General features: G+C 53.8%; 10 protein-coding genes across 10 annotated transcripts; 3 read left to right on the top strand and 7 right to left on the bottom strand.

Moving 5' to 3' along the window:
* Nucleotides 1-646: 646 nt before the first annotated feature.
* Nucleotides 647-903, bottom strand: LTS14_006437 (uncharacterized protein; the record flags this gene model as incomplete). The annotated part of the gene is made up of 2 exons (XM_064839133.1): nucleotides 647-689; nucleotides 725-903. 2 exons carry the CDS (start codon nucleotides 901-903, stop codon nucleotides 647-649), a joined length of 222 nt encoding a protein of 73 aa, XP_064693381.1.
* Nucleotides 904-1,889: 986 nt separating this feature from the next.
* Nucleotides 1,890-3,477, bottom strand: SAT4 (serine/threonine-protein kinase HAL4/sat4; the record flags this gene model as incomplete). Its single annotated transcript, XM_064839134.1, has 2 exons — nucleotides 1,890-2,021; nucleotides 2,077-3,477. The coding sequence occupies 2 exons, from the start codon at nucleotides 3,475-3,477 to the stop codon at nucleotides 1,890-1,892; spliced, it is 1,533 nt and encodes a 510-aa protein (XP_064693382.1).
* A 1,717-nt stretch (nucleotides 3,478-5,194) lies between these two features.
* RIM1 (ssDNA-binding protein, mitochondrial) lies at nucleotides 5,195-5,823 on the bottom strand (the record flags this gene model as incomplete). Its single annotated transcript, XM_064839135.1, has 3 exons — nucleotides 5,195-5,307; nucleotides 5,372-5,460; nucleotides 5,549-5,823. 3 exons carry the CDS (start codon nucleotides 5,821-5,823, stop codon nucleotides 5,195-5,197), a joined length of 477 nt encoding a protein of 158 aa, XP_064693383.1.
* Nucleotides 5,824-6,088: 265 nt separating this feature from the next.
* On the bottom strand, nucleotides 6,089-8,431 carry LTS14_006440 (uncharacterized protein; the record flags this gene model as incomplete). Its single annotated transcript, XM_064839136.1, has 1 exon — nucleotides 6,089-8,431. One exon carries the CDS (start codon nucleotides 8,429-8,431, stop codon nucleotides 6,089-6,091), a length of 2,343 nt encoding a protein of 780 aa, XP_064693384.1.
* A 190-nt stretch (nucleotides 8,432-8,621) lies between these two features.
* Nucleotides 8,622-11,555, top strand: PEP3 (tethering complex subunit; the record flags this gene model as incomplete). Its single annotated transcript, XM_064839137.1, has 1 exon — nucleotides 8,622-11,555. One exon carries the CDS (start codon nucleotides 8,622-8,624, stop codon nucleotides 11,553-11,555), a length of 2,934 nt encoding a protein of 977 aa, XP_064693385.1.
* Nucleotides 11,556-12,014: 459 nt separating this feature from the next.
* Nucleotides 12,015-12,476, bottom strand: LTS14_006442 (uncharacterized protein; the record flags this gene model as incomplete). Its single annotated transcript, XM_064839138.1, has 1 exon — nucleotides 12,015-12,476. The coding sequence occupies one exon, from the start codon at nucleotides 12,474-12,476 to the stop codon at nucleotides 12,015-12,017; it is 462 nt and encodes a 153-aa protein (XP_064693386.1).
* A 280-nt stretch (nucleotides 12,477-12,756) lies between these two features.
* Nucleotides 12,757-14,234, top strand: LTS14_006443 (uncharacterized protein; the record flags this gene model as incomplete). Its single annotated transcript, XM_064839139.1, has 2 exons — nucleotides 12,757-13,942; nucleotides 14,002-14,234. The coding sequence occupies 2 exons, from the start codon at nucleotides 12,757-12,759 to the stop codon at nucleotides 14,232-14,234; spliced, it is 1,419 nt and encodes a 472-aa protein (XP_064693387.1).
* A 292-nt stretch (nucleotides 14,235-14,526) lies between these two features.
* Nucleotides 14,527-15,828, bottom strand: LTS14_006444 (uncharacterized protein; the record flags this gene model as incomplete). Its single annotated transcript, XM_064839140.1, has 3 exons — nucleotides 14,527-15,027; nucleotides 15,416-15,698; nucleotides 15,785-15,828. 3 exons carry the CDS (start codon nucleotides 15,826-15,828, stop codon nucleotides 14,527-14,529), a joined length of 828 nt encoding a protein of 275 aa, XP_064693388.1.
* A 268-nt stretch (nucleotides 15,829-16,096) lies between these two features.
* LYS9 (saccharopine dehydrogenase (NADP+, L-glutamate-forming)) lies at nucleotides 16,097-17,534 on the top strand (the record flags this gene model as incomplete). The annotated part of the gene is made up of 2 exons (XM_064839141.1): nucleotides 16,097-16,131; nucleotides 16,193-17,534. The coding sequence occupies 2 exons, from the start codon at nucleotides 16,097-16,099 to the stop codon at nucleotides 17,532-17,534; spliced, it is 1,377 nt and encodes a 458-aa protein (XP_064693389.1).
* A 615-nt stretch (nucleotides 17,535-18,149) lies between these two features.
* MST12 (Transcription factor mst12) lies at nucleotides 18,150-20,484 on the bottom strand (the record flags this gene model as incomplete). Its single annotated transcript, XM_064839142.1, has 3 exons — nucleotides 18,150-20,097; nucleotides 20,166-20,265; nucleotides 20,346-20,484. 3 exons carry the CDS (start codon nucleotides 20,482-20,484, stop codon nucleotides 18,150-18,152), a joined length of 2,187 nt encoding a protein of 728 aa, XP_064693390.1.
* Nucleotides 20,485-20,524: the final 40 nt, after the last annotated feature.

Genomic DNA, 20,524 nt, shown 5'->3' on the forward strand with positions numbered 1-20,524 from the left:
CAACTAGGTCATGATATGGCATGTTGGAGCAATTCACGCGAGTCGCAAGCTCGCGCATTTCATGCCCAATCGGAGTGACGTCTCACCGACTCGCTAGCGCCGGACACGGCCCGAAGCCTATCCATGTGAAACGTCCATACCTGTACATTAGGATTGCCACTGAACTTGCGAACATACCCGCCGTTCTTTTGACCACTTCGACCTCCACACGCTCGGAGATTATAAAGCCAGATGCTATGAGGTTTTACCCACCAGCTGGTATGCAAGGTTAGCACCAAAATGACAGAATAGGAGGAGATATGAAACCTGGTTGAAGGCCGAACGTATCTGCCCCCGAGCGCAACATGTTGGGCAGCTGTTGTATCAACGAGTTGGCTGTCTGGTAGCTACATTCGAGATAAGACGATACACCGATGTATCAAACCGATTGAACGCCCCGTCCACCGCACAGAGCAATTGGCAGTCTGCTAGTACACCGTCCACCACAGTCTGAGCATCAACTGCATCGATGAAGGTCGTCGATACCACAGGGAGAAGGAACCACACCACCCATCGAATCGTTGTCAAGATACTACTCGCAGGACCATTCTAGCATCCGCCGCCACCGCCACCACCGCCTCCGCCTGCACTACTACAAGAAACCCCGTCAGCACATATCAAACACCATGCCCACCAACCCCAACATTCTTCTGTCGTACAGGCGGGGCGCCAGAAAACAACTTACCTAGCCGCTGCAGCACCACCCATCGCAGCGAAAGCTCCAGCATTGCCGCGTCGACGCCTTCGTGTCTTGCGGGCTTTGCGCTCGCTATCGATTTTATCATTTGCAATCCTTGGATCTCCGACACCTGCGTCGCGAAGGCCTGGTGCGGGAGCGGAGTAGGAGGAGGGAATGCAGCCCATGGTCGTCTGCTAGGACTTGAAGTGTTGTAGCGAGCTCAAGGAATGAGGTAAATGTGTTGGTGCCCAAGGGCTAGCTTGAATCGCGGTGTTCGTCTTGCAGTGAAATTGGGAAAGAGTTGTTACACAAAGGTGTGGTCATGCTACTCACTTAGCGTTCTTATCTGTTATCTGGCGTGATATGCACAAGTGTGTTGGCTAGACTGGACTCCAACATGCGCAGCGACATGGAGGCCGATCGCAGGGCTTAGTTGTCTACCCGGTCAAGCATGACCAGATGTGCCTCTGGAGGATTATTCGAAGATGCGTTATTCGCTGCCTGCGCCATTCCCTTGCAAGCCAGTCGTCACATGGGAGGTTGCTTTTGCTTTGTGACGGAAGCCATCACAAGGCTGAGGTTCCCGCGACGCGATTGTGGAAGGAAGAGGCTGAGCATGCCGATCGCTTGCTGGTCGGAGGCTGAGTCATGCACGTGATCAAGTTGACGATCAGGCTTCGTTTGATGACCGTCACTTTGGTGGTATAGCGACATCGCGAGTACAGCATCGATCACTAGCGGGAGTCAGTCGCAAGTCCAAACATCAAATGTGTGGCAGAACCGGTTCTGAAGATGTCCTTATAGAACTTGTGAGGAGGCATCGAATGCTAGCCGAACTATTCATTCTAAGTACAGTTGCCCAATGAGCACACTTCATGCCACACGTTTGGCATACGTGCCTCCGAGCGTGAGTCTCGGCCGTCATTCGTCAAATGCGTGCTTTAAATCTGTCTGCATGCCATGCTCGTGCCCGTGCTCGCTAGAACGCTCATTTCATCCAAAATGCCCTTAACCCAAATGTGCGCTGCCATGGCAGTCGCTTTCGAAGATGAATCCATGCTGTCGTGCCGTATGTGCTGAAAGATAGATGGCTACCATCAAAGTGGTAGATGGGGCCGAAGTCTCGATGGTGTAACGAATGACAAGCCAACTCTGTGCCCGGCGGAGAGTGTTACAGACCCTCTTCGCCAGCCTTGCAGGTTTTGATGCCCTTGCCCCATTCTGAATTTAGGACTTGGTGGGCACTTATGCGTCGGCCGGCATTTGGATCGAGTATGCTGTATATGACGTTTCTGCAACGTGCCTAGTCAAGATTGTCAGTATCGTATCTCTGCAAAATCTTGTTCGCCACAACTCACCCTATGCAACGTCTCAATCGGCGCATAGCCCTCTTCACTTTTCCGTCCACGAATGTAGTTTTCGTAGAATTCGTCCTCATCCTTCTTCGCCACACGCCACAAATGCCTGCCAGTTCGCATAGCCATGTATATCACGCCACACGCCCACACGTCCACTGCCCGTGGGTCAAACTCCTTGTCGGTGTACTCCTCAGGCGCAATGTATGGTGCGCTACCACAAAGACCCTGCGTCATGTGCGGCTCCGTCTCCCACGCCATGCGGAAGCACTCGCCGTTGCCAAAGTCGGCCAACTTGAGAGCGCCGTGGGTGGTGAGAAGGAGGTTCTCGGGTTTGAGATCGCGATGCGCCACCCCCATTTCGTGAATGTACTCCACGCCACGCATGAGTTGAAGAAAGTAGCAGTCGGCTTCAACCACTTCGAGCTTGCCGGCAGCGAGAACGAGAGAGTACAGATCGCCACCACCACAGAACTCCATCACTTCGCAGTAGTCGCCTTTGGCATCTTCTAGCAAGTCCAGAGTGTGAATAACATTCGGATGCCGTAATGACGAAGAGATGCAGAATTCCGAGTTCAGTCGCTTGCTGTACTTCTTGGCGTCTTCTTGAGGTCTTCTCCGGAACTCCTTGACAGCGTATAATTGCTCGTGTTTCGCATCCTTTGGGTCGGCCTTGTGTGCTATCCGCACGATACCAAATGCGCCCCGTCCAACAATTTCCTGGCATTTACCATACTTCTGCACTAACGAAGCGGATGCATTTGGGCCTCCTGTCTTCTCACCCGCGTACTTATTCCGTTCATTCTTAATCTGATCCACCCACGACGACATCAATGAGAGTTGCTGAGGATCGTCGTGGTGTTCCTTCTTCTTGCCGCCCAAGAAGTCTCGCACCATGTCCGTAAGCTTCTCCTGTCTCTTCGCGCTTTTCAGAGTGTGGTGATGGTCGCCGTCGTCGTCAACCCAAAATCGCTTTGGTCCCGGAGCTGCCTGGTCATGGCTCTTCTCCTTCTCCTTCTCCTTCTTCGAGTCGGAGCCGGTCCGGGTCACTGCGCCGGGAGGTAGACCTGCTTTTGACGATTGTCTCGAAGGTACCGCGGGTCGTTTTTCACCTGTGTCCACATCCTCCGCCTCTTCGACTGCAGTCTCTGGCACGTTCACCTGCTTAGGCAGATCTCGAGTCTCGGCGTTGGCATCCTTCTGTGAGAACATCCTGCTTAATCTCGAGAGCGTGGACTTCTTTTGCATGGGCGCTGGTCGTACTGGTCGTGATTCGCCGTTGGGGATCATATCGTGGGAGTCGTGGGTTGAGGATGGTTTGATGTGGCCGTTGGTGCTGACATTTTCGGAGGATGCGCCCGAGCTGACCTCGGGCGAGTGCTGTGAGACAGCCTCGACAGCCATGCTGATGGTGTTCGACTGAATATTCAATATGTATAGGCAAATCTAAGCTGCTGGTGTCGTGCTTGGCGACGACAGCCGCAGTGACGGTCGCCGCGGTTATGTCGAATTGTGTATTATATCCACGAGATGTATGCTGTTGCCTGGGTTGGAATGATAAGAGAGTTCGTCAGAGAACGGATGCGAGTGATGTGATATTGGGTATTCAGCCACACTCGTTTGCGTATCACGAGTGGCGAGCGAGCCAAGGCCCAGCGAGGCGGGTTGTTCTGTAGAACGGCAGTGAGGTTGGAAAGCCGGCTGGATGACGAAGCAGTGCCGACGAGACACTTCCGGCAGAGCGGTTTGGTAAGGCTCAAAAACGCTTTGCCTCAGGCTCACTCGTGCAGTGGAAGAAACATATCGTCGAAGGAAGAGCACGTTTCAATGCAGCACGCGCAGCAAGCAGGATTTCGTTCTCTCAAAGGTCGCGTGAATATTGCTGACGAAAAGCGCGGTCTCGGCAGAGCGACAGAGACCCCTCAAGCGCGATTTATTTCTATGGTGCTGTCCATTCTGGCTAGGCTAGCCTCTTCAGAGTAATGTCAAAAAGGAATGGTTGCGGTCAGCGGATACAAGTACGGAGTCGGGAAGTCTCCCTGATGTAGTGGTAGCATGGTGTAGGAAAGAAATTGCCAAGTGCCGCGAACGCTTGTTGCAGTAATGACATTGCGTGTGTCAGGACAGGAGGAAACAAGCTGGTTCACCGACGCCGAAGAAATTGAAAGTGCTCCTGCTGGCAAACCCTTGCCAAGAGAGTCCTTTCGACGAGCAATGCTCACCACGTGCATCAGGTGGCGGTATCGCGACTCGTACACCGCATATTCGAGGCTCATCTGCCCATATTATTGTGCATGCCAGTTGACAGCGAAGTAGTGTCCACCGAAATCTGCTCACACCGACGATGCCGAGTAGACTTGCCATATGCACGACTCCACGAGACTCAAGCTCCATCTCCACTAACCGCAGCCGACAGAAAATCTCCTCTGACCCGCCGTCTGCCCGCCAATGGCGCAGTTCTTGCGATGCTTGACCGCGGGACGGGTCAAGTGTAACCGATATGCTTTGTCCAGGTTCCACTATCGCATGAACGCAGCGGACCGCATTCCTGGATGTCTCTTCGAACATTCGATGTCGTGCCTACTACCGTCTGATCACATCCGAACTACTTCGACGACCGACGACGGCACGCCTGACACCCAGCTCCCATTTGTAATCATGTCAAGCGGCGTTCAGCTTTAGACTGTCGATGCAATGCAAGCCAGTAAATACCTCATATGAGATCTGCCGCTGAGCCGGCGATCCGCCAAGTCTAGTCTTAATCGTGAGATGTTACCGTACCTACGTGGATCTACAGAGTGCAGATTGTAAGCTGAGCGTTGCTTTCCAGACCATAGCCGAGTGGTGCGCAGGTAGTCTTCATGTGTACTCGCCTCCGTCATATGACACAGGATCAAGCACTGCAAATGCTGCTTCCTATCCGGAAGCTACTTTGAGCTGTGAGTGGAGAGTAAGACGTACAGTATATTCGCTATACAGAGTAGAGTGAACCAGGTATCATTCCATCATCATCAAATCCAAGTCCAGGCAGTCCTAACTCCCGAGGGCTTCACACGAGCCTATACACTATTCGCGCACTGTACGAGACAATGTAGAATTACACAGACTGCTTCCGATACTTTCAAGATGCGCCGATACCACTCAAGGGCTCCTCAGCAGCATTGGTATTGGACTCGGCACCGGTCGTTGACTCGTTAGCACGGTTCTGCGGTCGTGAGAGGGCTTCGAAGTTGCCTGTAGCATGTTAGAGGGACCACACGGTCGTGGACACTAGACGTGATTGGAATCCTGTACGCACGTTGTAGCAAGTTCAGCGCCGTCCTTTCGCTTCCGTCTTGAGTCTGGTATTTGTCCATCTTCGCCTCAGCCTCGACGTACATTTGTGTTCTGTAAAGCCACGCGCATCAGCTCCGTCTCACGATCCGTAATGACCTCCAGATATCCTTCGTCGCGCCAGTTGCGTGACACTACTCACCCCTTAGGCAGACTCAAAAGCAGATCTCTTTGCGCTCCCTCTGCGAAACTAGCCACCTTGAACCAGCTCACAGCCCGATTGCCATTCTCGTCTCTTGGTCCACCTTGCACACCGAGTGAGTACTTGATCAGTTCTCGTCCTGTCGATGTGGGCACGGCCTCGGGAGTATCTGCCAGACGTCCTATGAGTTGCATCTTGGCGAGAGCTCGAGGGGTTGTTGTCGAGAAGGTGCGGGTCGCTGTTGGGACGGCGCGGGCGGCGCGGAGTGTGTACATTGCGGCGGTGATGTGGATGGTATGTGAGTGAGCGATGGTGAATGTTTAATGTGCTTTGGACGAGTGCGCGAGATCTGTGAATTAAAGCGACCGTATATGCGACCGCGACATTCGAAGGATCAACGCGTTTCAAGCGCGACAAGTTGGTCTGTGCGGGAAGTCATTTCGTTTCACCTCACTGCCGACGAATGGTGCCACGACTAGCTTGCAGGTTATTGCGCTACATGAATTCTTGATACAAACAGCCCTGTCTACGAATCCCCAGCTACTCCTCGCCCTCATCGTCCTCATCCTCAGTATCCTGCTCCATGGTCAAAGGAGGCATCTCGAAGTCACTGTCATCACTACCCATGTCGACAGTATTGGTGACTGCGGTCGAAGAGACAGTCTTTGTTTCAGCTACCACCTGCTGCGACGGCTCAGGTGCGGTCACGAAGCTGCTAGGCGGGTGCTCTGATATCGTTGTGGCCTGCACCTCGCCGTGTCCCGGTGATCCTTCCTCGACGGCATTAGTCTTCGCACGCTTCTGCGCTCCGGTTTCTGTTGGAAATTCTTCTGCTCTTCGCTTCTCGGATGTGATTCCCAGTACAACAGCCTCTTCCTGACGTGTCTTGGCGATGATTTGTGGTGAGACCGAGTACAAATCTTCACTATCCGCCGCAGCATCTTGCTGGACAAGAGCAGCTAGCAGGTCAGCTGTAGGCTCAATAGCTTGCTGATCAGCGCCACCTTGAGCGTCTGCTTCTGCGTTGTCATCAATCACCGTGACATCTTCTTCTGCATGATCGTCGGCTTCGTACTTATCCTCCTCGAGCTCGTCCTCGTCTGCTTGCTTCCGTCCAGTGCGTACGACAGGCATACGAGGGCGCAGAATTGCTTCCACCTCAGCAGCATTCGCGTGCTGTTGAGCCAGCAAAGGAAGCAGACTAGGCTGAACCTTGGATCGATTACTGCTCACCGCAGGATTGAGTACGCACGAAACCAAGGCCTCTTTGTCCTGTGTCAGCACAGCTGTCCTCTCCATGAGTGTTCGAAGTCGACCAGGGATATGTGGTGGGTAGAGCTTCGCGAAGCAATTTCGAAGCAGAGCTTTTGCTGCAACATCTAATTTGGCATGCCTTGTTGCGTGGCTGGACGCTGTATTCGCCTGCTGTGTGCCGATGTCACCCGCATTGACCATCAATATCTGTGTCGAGCCATGCTGACCGATGGGTAGCAGGTCCTCGCAGCATTTCTTGATGATGCTCTCGATGTCTATTACATCGTCCTTCGTGAGGCTGGAACCTTGTAGCTCGAGGATGTTTGAAGTCACACTGTAGATGCCGGTGCGGACATCGAGCTCTGTCGACTCTGTAGCAAATAGCCACGTGACCTCACCAAGTAGGGTCTGTACTGTGGACGTCGCTGCTTTGCCAAAGCGCTGCAGTAAGCTCTGTACTAAGGCAATTGCAGCAACATGGACGCTCGGTAGGTTGACATACAGCGCATCTCTTTCATCTTTCGATACCTGATGATTCAGTGTTGCCGAGCCATGCTTTGCGGATGGTATCCGCAGATTGAGGATTCGTGACACCAGATCGAGCACGGCTCCAACACGGACCGTTACTACGCCAGAAGTTTCTGTCTCCATATCTGCCTCGAGAATGCCGAGCAGCGATATCAGTCGCTCACTACCAGCAAAGATGCCTGTCCAGCCATGTAACCCAGCAGCATCATCAACTTCCATCTGCGCCTCGCCTTGTAGAAGTACATTCGCGTTCACTGAGGGCTGTACGCCACTACTAGACTGCCAGTTCTCCACCACAGATCTGAACACTCGATCGCAGGTTGCATGAGTGGCAGTGATTGTGGCTTTCAATGTCTCATCCCACTTGGCCCCTGCACCTTGCTTGGGCGAGCAATGATGGAGCAGGACTAGCACACGCCGAGCCACATCTTGGTGTTCGGCCGAGTAGTGGCTTTCGGAGACATTTATCGAGCCAGATGATAATATTCGCGTCAGTAGCGCTCGGATTTGTGTCTCGTTCGTCCGGAAAATGGTCGGATGTCGTGGTAGCAAAGTCGCGAAAGCCTCGAGAGTAGTATGCAATTCAGCTGAAGAGCAGCGCTGATGATTGGCATTGCTAAGGCATGTTGCCACGAAGCCGGGCAGAGCTGGTGTCGTTGTCTCGCGCACCAGATTTGAGTGATCCCATGTCAACATGAAAATGCGTATCAAGTTAATGGTAGCCAGTATCCGAGTAGTGGGAGGATCTGGTCGCTTGAGGATACCAAGCAGGTTCTTGACCCAGCCATTGCTTTTGCTTAGCACCTCCAGTCCTCCAGCTTCGATCGTGGCTTTGACCAGGACGACTGCTGCCCATCGTCCTTCGATGGTCCTATCTTGGAGTAGAGTTGACAGATAGGTCCTGAAGCGGTGCACGGTAGTGGCTGCCGCCGAGCCTTGCTTTGCGGTACTGGACGAAGACAGAAGTTCTTTGCAGCTCCATAGAAGACCTGCAACTTGCGCTGCAACTTGAGGCAATGATTTCGGTGAGGCTGTGGACAGCCGATAGGTGATGGTGCGCAAGGTTGCTTGAGGGCCAGCGGTATCCTGCCTGGTGGCCATCTCAGCACCGAAGTCTTCTTTTCTTTCGAAGAGTGCCACCGATCGATCATGTTTCTTGCGTGTGCATCGTGAAACTTTTTGAGCCTCATCTGATGCCTGGTGGCCCAAGCTCCTCGCTGCATGTCACGCTGGAACCTCGGCGAGAAGCGTCTCAAGTGGTTCTCACGATCACCGCAGCGATGCGATAACAATGTCACTTGATCCGGCAAGTGGTTATGCTGCCGGCGGAAACGATGACGGCCAAATCCCCATCTTCGACGTGCAGAAGGTGCAGCTGCAATTCCCAATATCAGCGGACTTTGTTGCAGCCCAGGTAGCCAACAATGTCCTTGTCCTCGCCTTGTCGACCGGTCGCATACTTCGATTCGACTTGGACAATCCCGAGGACATCGATGATATAGACCTTCCCAAACGACCTGCCGAGATTGGCCTTATACGGAGACTCTTCCTTGATCCCTCAGCATCACACCTGATCATCAGCACGACTCTCGGCGAGAACTTCTACCTGCATACCCAGTCGCGGCAGCCGAAAGCATTAGCAGGACTGAAGGGAGTGCAGGTCGAGAGCATAGCATGGAGTCCTTCACAACCTACAGCTTCGACAAGGGAGATACTGGTTGGAGCTGCCGACGGCAACATATACGAGACGTTCATCGAGCCTACGAGCGAGTTTTACAGACGGCAGGAGAAGTATGTGCGGAATCTATACAATCCTCAGGATGGCGCGGTGATCGGTATATACGCCGATGTGCTTTCGACCAGGCCGGAGACGAGACGAGTCATGATAGCTACAGCACACAAGCTTCTGCATTTCGCTGGACGGACTGGAAGGCAAGGATCAGAGGGCAGTGGTAGTGTCTATGCGAAGCTCTTCGAGAGCGAGACGCCTGCTGTTCATGAAGTGGACAGGACTGGTGTGGCAGTGCCTGCAAGTCTGGCCGTGTCGCCAGACTCCCCTGAAGCTTCGGCATCAGCAGTCGATAGCGAGGACGCTCAAAGAGCGTTCGCGTGGCTATCTGCGCAAGGCATCCTCAGTGGCGAGCTTCTGACTTCAGCTCCTGACCCCGCTGTGTTAGGCAGACAGATTTTCCGAGAATCTAAGCTGTTGCCTCAGTCGAAACTACCGCCGCTGCAGACATCTGGTGGTCGACCCAGGACTCAGCAGCCACCGATCGCTTCTGCCATCCTCACGCAGTTCCACATCCTGGCTTTGGTCGAAGGACGGATTACTGGTGTGAACAGGTTGGACGAATCAGTAGTGTATAACCAACAAGTCCTTGAGCCAGGTACAGGCAGCCTTGGCCTCTTCGCCGATCACCAGAAGAACACATATTGGCTTTTCACAGCCAACGAGATCTTCGAGGTCGTAGTCACCGACGAAGCTCGCGATGTCTGGCGCATCATGCTCAAGCAGGGCCGATATGAGGCTGCTCAGCGCTATGCCAAGACTACTGATCAAAAGGATGCGGTTGCATCAATGACTGGCGATCATCTGATCAGCTCTGGTCAGTATGGGGAAGCAGCTGTGGTGCTAGGCAAGAGCACTAAAGCGTTCGAGGACGTCGCTCTCAGCTTCATTGACAAGGGCGAGCACGATGCGCTGAGAAAGTATCTACTGGTCAAGCTCTCGAATTTGTCGAAGAAAGCTGTCATGCAACGAACAATGGTCGCTGCGTGGCTTATAGAGTTGTTTATGGCCAAGCTCAATCAGCTAGACGATACAATCAGCACGAAAGCAGAGCTCACCACAAATGCCGATGGTGGAAGGACAACCGCCTCAGCCGCCGAGACACAAAAGCAGCTTCCAGCCATGCGCAAGGAATTCCAAGACTTCTGTGCCCGCAACAAAGCAGACTTGGATGCAAAGACAGTCTACGAAATCATAAGCGCGCACGGCAGAGAGGAAGAACTCCTCTTCTACGCCAACGTAATCGACGACTACAACTACGTGCTCTCCTACTGGGTTCAACGCGAACGCTGGCAAGAAGCCATGAACGTCCTCAAGAAACAAACCTCCGCCGAAATGTTCTACAAATATAGCACAGTCCTCATGGCCCACGTCGCCGTCGAACTAACCGAAGTCCTCATGCGCCAACCAAACCTGGACGCCAAAAAGCTCATCCCAGCTCTACTAAACTACAACAAAGTCCTCGGCGACAGCGTGTCCTTGAGTCAAAACCAAGCAATCCGCTACCTCCTCTTCTGCATCAACCACGCCCACTCCACCGAACCCGCCGTCCACAACACCCTCCTCTCCCTCTACGCCTCGCATCGCTCAAAGGACGAAACAGCACTACTATCCTACCTAGAAACGCAATCCCAATCCCACGAACAAAACTACGACGCCGACTTCGCTCTTCGGCTGTGTATAGCCCATCAGCGCGTCCAGAGCGCCGTCCACGTCTACTGCACAATGCAACAATACGCCTCCGCCGTCGACCTCGCCCTAAAACACAACCACGTCGACCTCGCCGCCACCGTGGCCGATCGCCCGGGCAACGACGAAGCCCTGCGCAAGAAACTCTGGCTCAAAGTCGCCAAGAAAGTGATTGGACAAGCAAAAGGCATCAAAGCGGCAATCGAGTTCCTGAAACGTTGCGATTTATTGCATATCGAGGACCTCATCCCCTTCTTCCCGGACTTCGTCGTCATTGATGATTTCAAAGAGGAGATTTGCGCGGCGTTGGAGGAGTATTCCCGGCAAATTGAGGGGTTGAAGCGGGAGATGGATGAGAGTGCTTCTACGGCCGCGCATATCAAGGACGATATTCAAGCTTTGGATACACGGTATGCGATCGTGGAACCAGGGGAACGGTGCTGGAAGTGTCGGTTACCGCTCTTGATGAGGCAGTTCTTCGTGTTTCCGTGCCAGCACTCTTTTCATGCGGATTGTCTTGGGGAGATGGTGTTGGCGAGGATTGCGGTAGGGAGGCAGAAGAGGGTGAGGGAGTTGCAGAGGGAGATTGGGAGGGGGGTTGCTTTGGGGAGGAAGAGGGAGGGGATGGTTAGGGAGTTGGATGGGTTGGTGGCGGGGGGGTGTGTGCTTTGTGATGAGTTGGCTGTTAGGATGGTGGATTTGCCGTTTGTGACGGATAAGGATGATAGGGACGAGTGGGCTGTTTGAGTTGAGGAGCGTGGGTAACGATGATTTTGTCTTCAGCGAACAGGGTATGCTGAGTCGCTATGTGCCTCACTGCCAGCTCAACATCCAGTGGCAGTGACGGTACCTCACTCTCTCTACAGCGTGTCCCCGGCCAGAGAAGTCGGGCTGCACTTCGGCCATGGAACCATTTCTCTCTCGGTCGTGGTGGCGGCTTCTTGGAAGCAGGCAGACTTGACCGGACAGGACATGTCAGCATGCGTATGCGAGGATCGCGAGTCTAAGCTTCTAGGCTTACCTCCCACGATGCTATACGGTGGTTTGAGAACACGTCTCCAGGCAGCTCGCTTATTCATGACTCGTACGGTCATGTGAGTTATGGGCGATAGGAGGCAGAATCTCCCCGAGGGCCACAACTCGCTCGATCGTGTTCACGATCATGCCGCGGAATCGTTAATTAGGAAGTCTTCTCGTAGCACCCAATTAATCCTTCCGCCCCATATCGAAATCCTCCATCACCTCACTGACCCTCACACCCCTCTGCTCGGCAATCAGACCCATGAGTCCTTGCCCGATATCCTTCATTTCATTGTACTTGTGCAGAAGAGCAATATGCTCCTTGATGATACTGTTCGCGCCACTGAGAGCCTGTTTGGTCCGCTGTTCTTCGTTCCAGTCTGCGGGCATTGCTAGACCTGAGGGGAGTGTGGTTTGAGCGACTATTGCGGAGCGTTGGGCTTGGAGGTCGGCGAGGGTTTGTTCGAGAGTGGCTTTCTTGGTTGCTAGAGCTGTCAGGCGGGGGTTTGTTGGTGCTGGGGTTGAGGTCTCTGGTTGTGAGGTCTTGACAGGTGAAGGTGAACTTGGTGCTGGTGCCTCTGAAGATGGGGGGATGCTGTCTGAGGTTGGCTGTGAAGGTGCAGTAGCATTCTCTCCCTGTGTCGTCATGTTGCCGGTAGATGTGTGTATGCTACTCCGTACAGTCGCCTCGACATTGCTAGACCGATCTTGTGTTGAACTCAATCAGATGTCGTCGTGAGCAATGAAGTCGTGCTGTTTCGCGTTTAACTCACCTCACGCGTCCCTTCCACTTCTGTTCACCCCGGATTCGGCAATCCCCACTTCCGAGCTTCCGAAGCACGTGCAAGTGTCTTACCTCCTGCTACTGCACGCATTTGCCATCCTACCTGACACCGTACACGAAACGATACCTAACTATCGTTCAAAGATGGCCACCTTCCGCACCAGACCCCTCCTCCCCCTCCCCATTATCCTCCTCCTTGCCACCCACACCTCCGCCCACGGCGACCACTCCCACCTAGAAGAAGGCCTCGCCATCTCCGCCGACCCCATCGACTCCATCCTCTGGTCCCACATCCTCCTCCAATGTCTCGCCTGGGGCATCCTCTTCCCAACCGGCATGGTCCTAGGCCTCGTCCGCAATCGCTGGCACGTCCCCACCCAAACTCTAGCCTCGATCATCGCGCTCGCGGGTTACTTTCTCGGACATCTGCATAAGGGACGCCAGTTCTCGAAGAATGCGCATAGTGCTTTTGCGAATTGGTTGATGTTTTTGTTGATTGCGCAGGTGGTGTTGGGAGCTTATCTGCGCTTGCATCTGGAGAGGGGGTTTTTGGGGAGGGTGAGGAAGTGGCAGGTTAAAGGCCATGCTATCTTGGGTGGGATCATTCCTGTGGCGGCATGGGTGCAGATGTTGCTTGGGGGGATTGCGACGCAGGGGTTTTGTCAGGGTGATCATTTGGGACAGTGTCTGGCGCATTTTATTATGGGTTCGGCTTTTATCGCTTATGGGATTGTGCTCACCATATTGCTTCTCTGCGGACAAGCGTGGTTGGCACGGACGGGCAGGAGTCAAGAATTTTGGGACAGTCTTATCATCGCACTCTGGGGTTGCGTGAACACGTTCACCGAACATCGATGGGGAGGACCATGGGTCCACAACGATCTGCAGCACACAAGCATGGGCATCATCTGGTGGGCAGCCGGCCTCGTCGGCATCTGGCTCTCACGAGATCGTGCCGGCAGACCGAAACGCAACCTCATCCCAGCTATCGTCATCTTCATGACCGGCTGGGCCATGAGCGCGCATCCTCAGTCTCTCATGCTATCCACGAAAGTGCATGGTGTCTTCGGCTACACCCTGATGTCTGCCGGCATCACTCGCCTGATCGAGATCGCATTCGTGCTGCGAGACAAAGTAGCACCGGAGAGACCAGACGACATCGACTCGGAGATCAACAGCTTCCAGTATCTTCCGCCTTTCCTCCTCTACGCCAGCGGCTTCCTCTTCATGGGCGCCACAGAGGAGCAAATGCAGATGCTTTCCGATGCAGGCGTGACACACGTGTCCTACATCCTGATCCTATACAGCATCAGCTTCCTCCTGTTTCTATGTAAGTCCACAGCGCCAACCCATACTAATCGTATCTTGCCTTGCTGACTACCTTGATAGTCGTCCTCATGCTCCTCCACCTCTACAGCGCGCAGTCCTCAGGCGGCAAGACAACAATAGGGGCTAAGCCCAGCGACGACGAGGAGTCCTCGAGACCAGTGAACGGCCATGCTCGAGTGCCCAACGCCATGGATAGGCAAGCGCACGACGCGCAGGAATTCGAGCTGGAGGGTCTGATGAGCGATGATGATGACGAGAATGTGAAGCCCAGAATGAATGGACATGCTCATTAAGTGGACTTATCGAATTGTTGTTGGCGTTCAAGCGACTTTCTTGTATCAGGATATCTTACAGATCCTAGTGGCTGTTCAAAACTTCTCCATTGTATCCGGTACGCAAAATGTGACACGATCTACCTCACAACATCGAGCACGTGCCTTTTGCGTCGGGCAGACGCCGCTATGGTGAATTCATTCAAGAACATGGAAATGTGGCGGCGTTGAGAGTGAAAGTTCGTGATGTGATACAACAATGTAGCTGTCAAGTCGTGCACTGTACTGCTACTATCTCAAGACAATGACAAGTCTAGTCGCTACCGAGACGTCTCCCCGAACTCCGGCCACCCCACGCAGTATTCCCACCACCACTAAACCCACTCGCCCAACCCCCACCACTCCCCGTCTGTGCCGGCGGCACATTCGCCCCCGGCCCCGTCCCGCCAGACCTCGCCGCGAAAGCCGTCCCCGCACCTCTCGCCTGCGCCGTCCCCCCCAGCTTCGCAAACCACCCCTTCACCACCACCGGGGTAGTGAGGAACTGCCTCCCACCCCCATACTGCGGCCAGATCTTCGTGACGAAGTCATAGGCATGTGCGGCCACGAGGCCCGTGGCTTGGAGCAGGGCTTCCTGCGGCGAGGCGGTGACGAAGGTCATGGCTAGCATGGCGTAGGGCAGCCATTTGCTGGAGAAGGTGACGATGAAGTAGCTTAGTTGGCGGTTGGGGTTTTCTTGCGCGTAGGTGTAGGCTAGAGCTAGGGTGAGGGGGGAGAGGAGGAAGACGCCTTGGAGGTAGATGCCGCCGAGGAGCTGGGGGGTTTGTGTTAGTAAATGCCATCGTCATAGAGGCGTAACATGGTATTGCGTAGTAACCGTTGCAAGTGGCGAAATGTGGATGTTGTGCAGAAAGAAATGTAGGGTCCAGAAACCACCGTCGCACCACAGAATTTCAAGGTAGACAGCTTTCTCAATTCGGCATCCCACCGTGCTCGCACTCCGCTAGGCTCTCTTATGTTTTGCGAATGACGAGCTTCGCGCAGTACGAGGGGTTCTCTTCCTCTATTCAGGAACCGTTCACAGCTAGTTTTGGGCTGGCCGGGCAGATATTTCGAGGTTCGTGCAGGACATGCTAGGGTGAGGGAGGGTGACGGGGGAAAGAGATAGGGCCGGGGGTGTTTTCTCTTGGTGAAAGGCTTACCAGTATTATTACCGCCACGAAGACGAGGTACATGAAGAAGTCGCCGGGCTGAGTGAACCGCGCTGCTTCTGTTTCCAGCTGGCTTCCGTACGTGTACAGGAAGTACGGGTCCATGAGTAGGCCGAATTTGGGTCCCGTGAGGATGAATGGGGTGACGAGTCGCCAGATCTCAGGTATTCTCGTGAGGGTGAATATCCGATCTCGGACGAAGACGGAGTAGTAGGGGCTTATCAGACCCATCCATGTTGGTACGGAGAGGAGGACTGCTGCAGCTGTGATGGTTCTAAAGTAAGGTTTCTGCATCAGTATCAGAAGCTGTTACTTGCCGCCACTACTGTGCGGATACATAGGTGAGAGGCGACTGCGTACCTGGCGACTGGCGGAGCAGCCCAGAACATGTCGACTGCTGACATGATGTCTGTGTTCTCTGATGCCTTCAATCGATGATCAAGCTGATGCTGGTGGTAGCATATCAGAAATTATGTTGCAGCTCATTAAGCAACGTGTGCAAGCAGAGAAATTGTTGGTGCCTTGCTGCCTGAACACGAATTCCTCCACAACTCCGTCATCGGTGCAGTAATGCTCGTCAAACAACATTAAAATCACTTATAACCTTCAATTTCTTCAATTGCAAGACAACAACAGTAATCTCATTCGATACCAGACAATCAAAACGCAAATATGGATTCTATGCTGCCCTCCATGGGCACCTCCAAGTAGGTCAACATTCGAATGAACTCTTGATCTCAACAACTATGAATGTTAATGAACTTTTAGGTCAGTATTGCTGCTTGGTGCAGGCTTCGTCACACGACCGACTGCTGTTGAACTGGACAAGGCCGGCATCTATGTCACAGTTGCTTGCCGAACTCTGGAGAGTGCCAAGAAGCTGTGCGACGGTCTTCGATATGCCAATGCTATCTCCCTGGATGTCTCGGACGATGCAGCTCTGGAGCGAGAAGTCGGCAAAGTCGGTCTTGTCATTTCGCTCATTCCTTATACCTTCCATGCCCAAGTCATCAAGGCTGCTATCAAGACGAAGAAGCACTGCGTCACTACTTCCTACGTTTCGGACGCCATGATGGCACTCGACCGGGAGGCGAAGGACGCAGGAATCACAGTCTTCAACGAGATCGGTCTGGATCCAGGTCTTGATCATCTCTACGCTGTCAAGACCATCCACGAAGTACATGAGCAGGGTGGACGTGTTCTCGGGTTCTGGTCGTACTGTGGCGGTCTCCCCGCACCAGAGAACTCAGACAACCCTCTCGGCTACAAGTTCTCCTGGTCGCCTCGCGGTGTCCTTCTGGCTGCCCGCAATACCGGTGTCTACTACAAAGATGACAAAGTCGAGACGACCCCTGGCGAGAAGCTCATGAGCACCGCCAAACCCTACCTGATCTACCCTGGCTACGCCACCGAAGCATACCCAAACAGAGACAGCACACCCTTCCGAGCACGCTACAGCATCCCCGAAGCCCGCAACCTCGTTCGCGGCACACTGCGCTACCAAGGCAATCCTGCCTTTGTCCAGAAACTCCGTGATCTGGGTCTTCTGAGCGAGGAGCCACAAGAATACCTCAAAACAGCAACGACATGGCAAGAAGCCTTTGCAAAGATCATCGGATCCAGCTCCAGCACCGAGAAGGATCTCGTCTGGGCTGTGAGCTCGAAGACCGAGTTCGCCAATAACGAAGAGAAGGATCGTATCCTCGCCGGTCTTCGCTGGATTGGTCTCTTCAGCGATGAGAAGATCGAGCCTCGTGGTACGGCACTCGACTGCCTCTGCGCCACACTCGAGAAGAAGATGCAGTACGAGAAAGGCGAGCGCGACTTTGTTCTGCTTCAGCACAAATTCGAGATCGAGTGGGCGGATGGCAAGCGCGAGATGCGGACATCGACCTTGGCGGAGTATGGTGAGCCCGAGGGTAGTGGCAAGTACAGCGCCATGGCTAAGCTGGTCGGTGTGCCTTGTGCAGTCGCGGTGCAGATGGTGCTGAATGGCGAGATCAAGGACCGTGGTGTACTAGCGCCCGTGACTCACGAGCTTGCTGAGCCTATTCGAGTGAAGCTGCAGAAGGAGTATGGTATCGAGCTGAAGGAGAAGACGCTTGCTTGAGGAGCGAGCATACATCCACGACGATATGCCAGACGTTACGCTTGGCCATCTGAACAGCAGAGCATAGATGCTATGGTTGACATTGTCATTAAAAGCCAGAACAACGTAGCGAAGACGGAATACGTACAGATCCTCTCCGAGATGATTGCAGAACTCTTGGCCCAGTCCGGCGTCTCCTGTGTGTGGAAATCACATCGTCGATCGCAGGCAAATTGTGCTTCTCCCATGTTCGTCTAACTTGTCGGGGAGTGATTCAATATCTGAATGAGAAGCGACAAATTATGAGTGATATCATGTATGCATTGCTAAGACTACATACTGCACCGACTCCCCGCTATCGCTATCGCTATCGCTAAGCCTTTCATTTGTGCTCAAGTCTGCGCATCTGTCCACTGCAGGACTGTGACTCTTCGCATGAACCAGAACAGAGGGAAATGCGAGCCCCAATCATACAATCATAAGGATGGGTGCGGGCTGCGATCCATCCGATCTCTCGTCCGTCGGCGTGAAGAAGAGCACTGGTTTGTGAGGAAATTACTGTCGAATCTATTGATGTTGAACAAGAAATGGAAAGGGTATTGGTCGGTCGCTTTTTTGGCTTCGTCGCGGCTATGACTATTGGTAGTGGCCAGTATGCAGCATCTGTGGCGGACCCATATCGTCGTGAGTCAAGCTACGCATGGCGACGTGAGTAGGCATTTCGGCACCAGTCGTCATGGTGATAGACTCGTAAGCAGATGCTGAGGTGACAGCGGCGTCTTCAGCTTCGGCGTCATCGCCGGCCATCTCCTCAAAATCCATCTCCTCTTCCGAAGGCGCGGTCCCATCAGCACTCGTCTCATGCGTGCGCTTGTGCTGCGCGAGGTTGTCCGACCGCGAAAAGGCCTTGTTGCACAAATTGCAAATGTAAGGTCGCTCTTGTGTATGGGTGCGTACGTGGCGCTTTAGATGCTCTAATCTCTTGAAGAGACGACCGCACATCGGGATCGGGCACGAATGCGACTTCTGTGGGTATGGTGCCATCTCGCTGACCGTCGCACTACGAGCTCGGCGGTAGACACCATTGGCAGTGCGTTGTACAGCGTGGTGTTGAAGTTGCATAGGACCATGAGGATACATCTGGCTCGGGCTTCCATTGAAGCTGGCAAAATCCTCCGCGTGCATCGACATGGGCATGTGGGAATGTGCGTGCGACGGAGTAGTGTGGTCGCCAGGGTAAGCACCCTCCATTGCCTGCTGTGGCGTGCTATGCCGCGACAGGTTCATGAGCTCCTTGTGCTCGCCGTGGATAGCATTGGGGTGGTGCGATGTATGCATGCTAGCAGGCGAATCGTCGTAAGAAACGACTTCGTGACCTTCGGGAATGGCTTGCGGCACGACAGAGCTTGACATAGAGCGCCTCAGATCGCTCGGCCTGTGTACAGCATGGGCAGATACCATGCCAGCTGATGTGACGCTGACAGGCGCCATGCCACCCTGTGTGAGCGAGGGTCTTCGTCGACGCTGCTTATACGTCGGTGAGCCTTCGAGGATGGAGTAGGCTTGCTGAGGCTGGTAGCTGCGAGCCATAGATGGGTAGTGAGCTCCGGCCATGCCCTGAGGTCCAGACATAAGTGGGTTAAAAGGCTGTTGCATGCCCAGATCAGGAATCGCGGTGTACAGGCCAGTATCTTCGTTGCCGACGTAAGCGGGCTCATGTAGCATACCCATGGAGTGTTGCGGTGGCGTGAGGGGCTCGAACGACAAGCCGCGTTGGCTGTAGTCCTCGAAATGTGAGGAAACGAAAGACGGCGCTGGTGAGTATTCCATATACGCGGGCATCGAGCTGTGCCTATTTGCCACTTGTGACAAGGGCACACCGTTGCGATCGAAGACTGGGCCTATCGAATGCTCACGAGTCTTTTGTATCTGCGAAGGCATCGGGGGCATTGCCATCTGAGAGTATGTTGGCATCTGTGTCATGGGCTCGTTATGCATTGCTGGTGCCATACTGTGTTGTGGCATTGGTATTGAGGTTGGTGGTGGCGGCGGTAGTCCAGAGGCATGTTGCTGTGGGAGCATCGAAGGTGGTGGCATTGAATCGGCCGGTCGAAGGACAGGCGATGCCGAGTGTGATGGTGGCATAGATGAAGGTTGGGCGTTGAAGGTAGATTGGTTGCTTTGCTGAGCCTTGGTGAGCTGCTCGAACAGCGACTGCGAAGAGTCGAACTCGAAAGACAGAGCAGGCTCGCTGACAGCCACCGTGGTTGGCTCTTGTCCCATCTTCTCCCTCTTCAGGTCTCGTTCGAGCGCATCCAGGAAGAGCCGGTCGTGCGGCACGCTGTACCAGTAAAATACTTTCTGCTTCTTCTGTGTACGAATACAGTTGTTCTTGTACATGAAGTCCAGGAACGCGCTCTTTGGCTCCTCAAGTGAAGCATCGGTACCGGACTTCAAGTTGCGCAAGTCTGAGAATATGCCCTCCTCGAACTTTTTCGAGTTCTTGACCGGACGGCCGAATGCCTGGAAGCGGAAAGCAAGACATCTCACAATGTCAGTGCCGGAGATATGGAAGAGATTGTTCCTGTATGTCGATTAGTATGTGCAGCGGATATGTAGCTCGGCTTCCAACCGCATGCAATGCAGACGCACCATAAAACGCAGGAGACGTATTCTCCAGTGGGCAGCAGGAACCGTCTAATATATTGATCCTGGCTCCAGTCTACCGGTGCTGATATGAGGAAATACTTGACTGCATCAATGGTGTCAGCAAATGGTGAGCAGGATCGCGCTTAGTGTTTGTTTACACGCAGCCCATGTGTCGATACGTACGGTTATCTACTTGTTGGAGAGCGACCACAGAGTCTGCTGGCAAGCTCTGCTGCGCATCGTGGTCGAGGAGAAAGGTCTCTGGGACCACGCTTCGTTGCTGCGGCGGTGGCATAGACGGATGTTGGTTGTTCGGATACATGATAAGATGCGGACAGGCGTCGCGGCCGAAGGGAGCTCTG

Source organism: Recurvomyces mirabilis (assembly GCF_035927965.1).
Source record: "Recurvomyces mirabilis strain CCFEE 5264 chromosome Unknown scaffold_16, whole genome shotgun sequence".
Lineage (NCBI taxonomy): Eukaryota > Fungi > Ascomycota > Dothideomycetes > Mycosphaerellales > Teratosphaeriaceae > Recurvomyces > Recurvomyces mirabilis.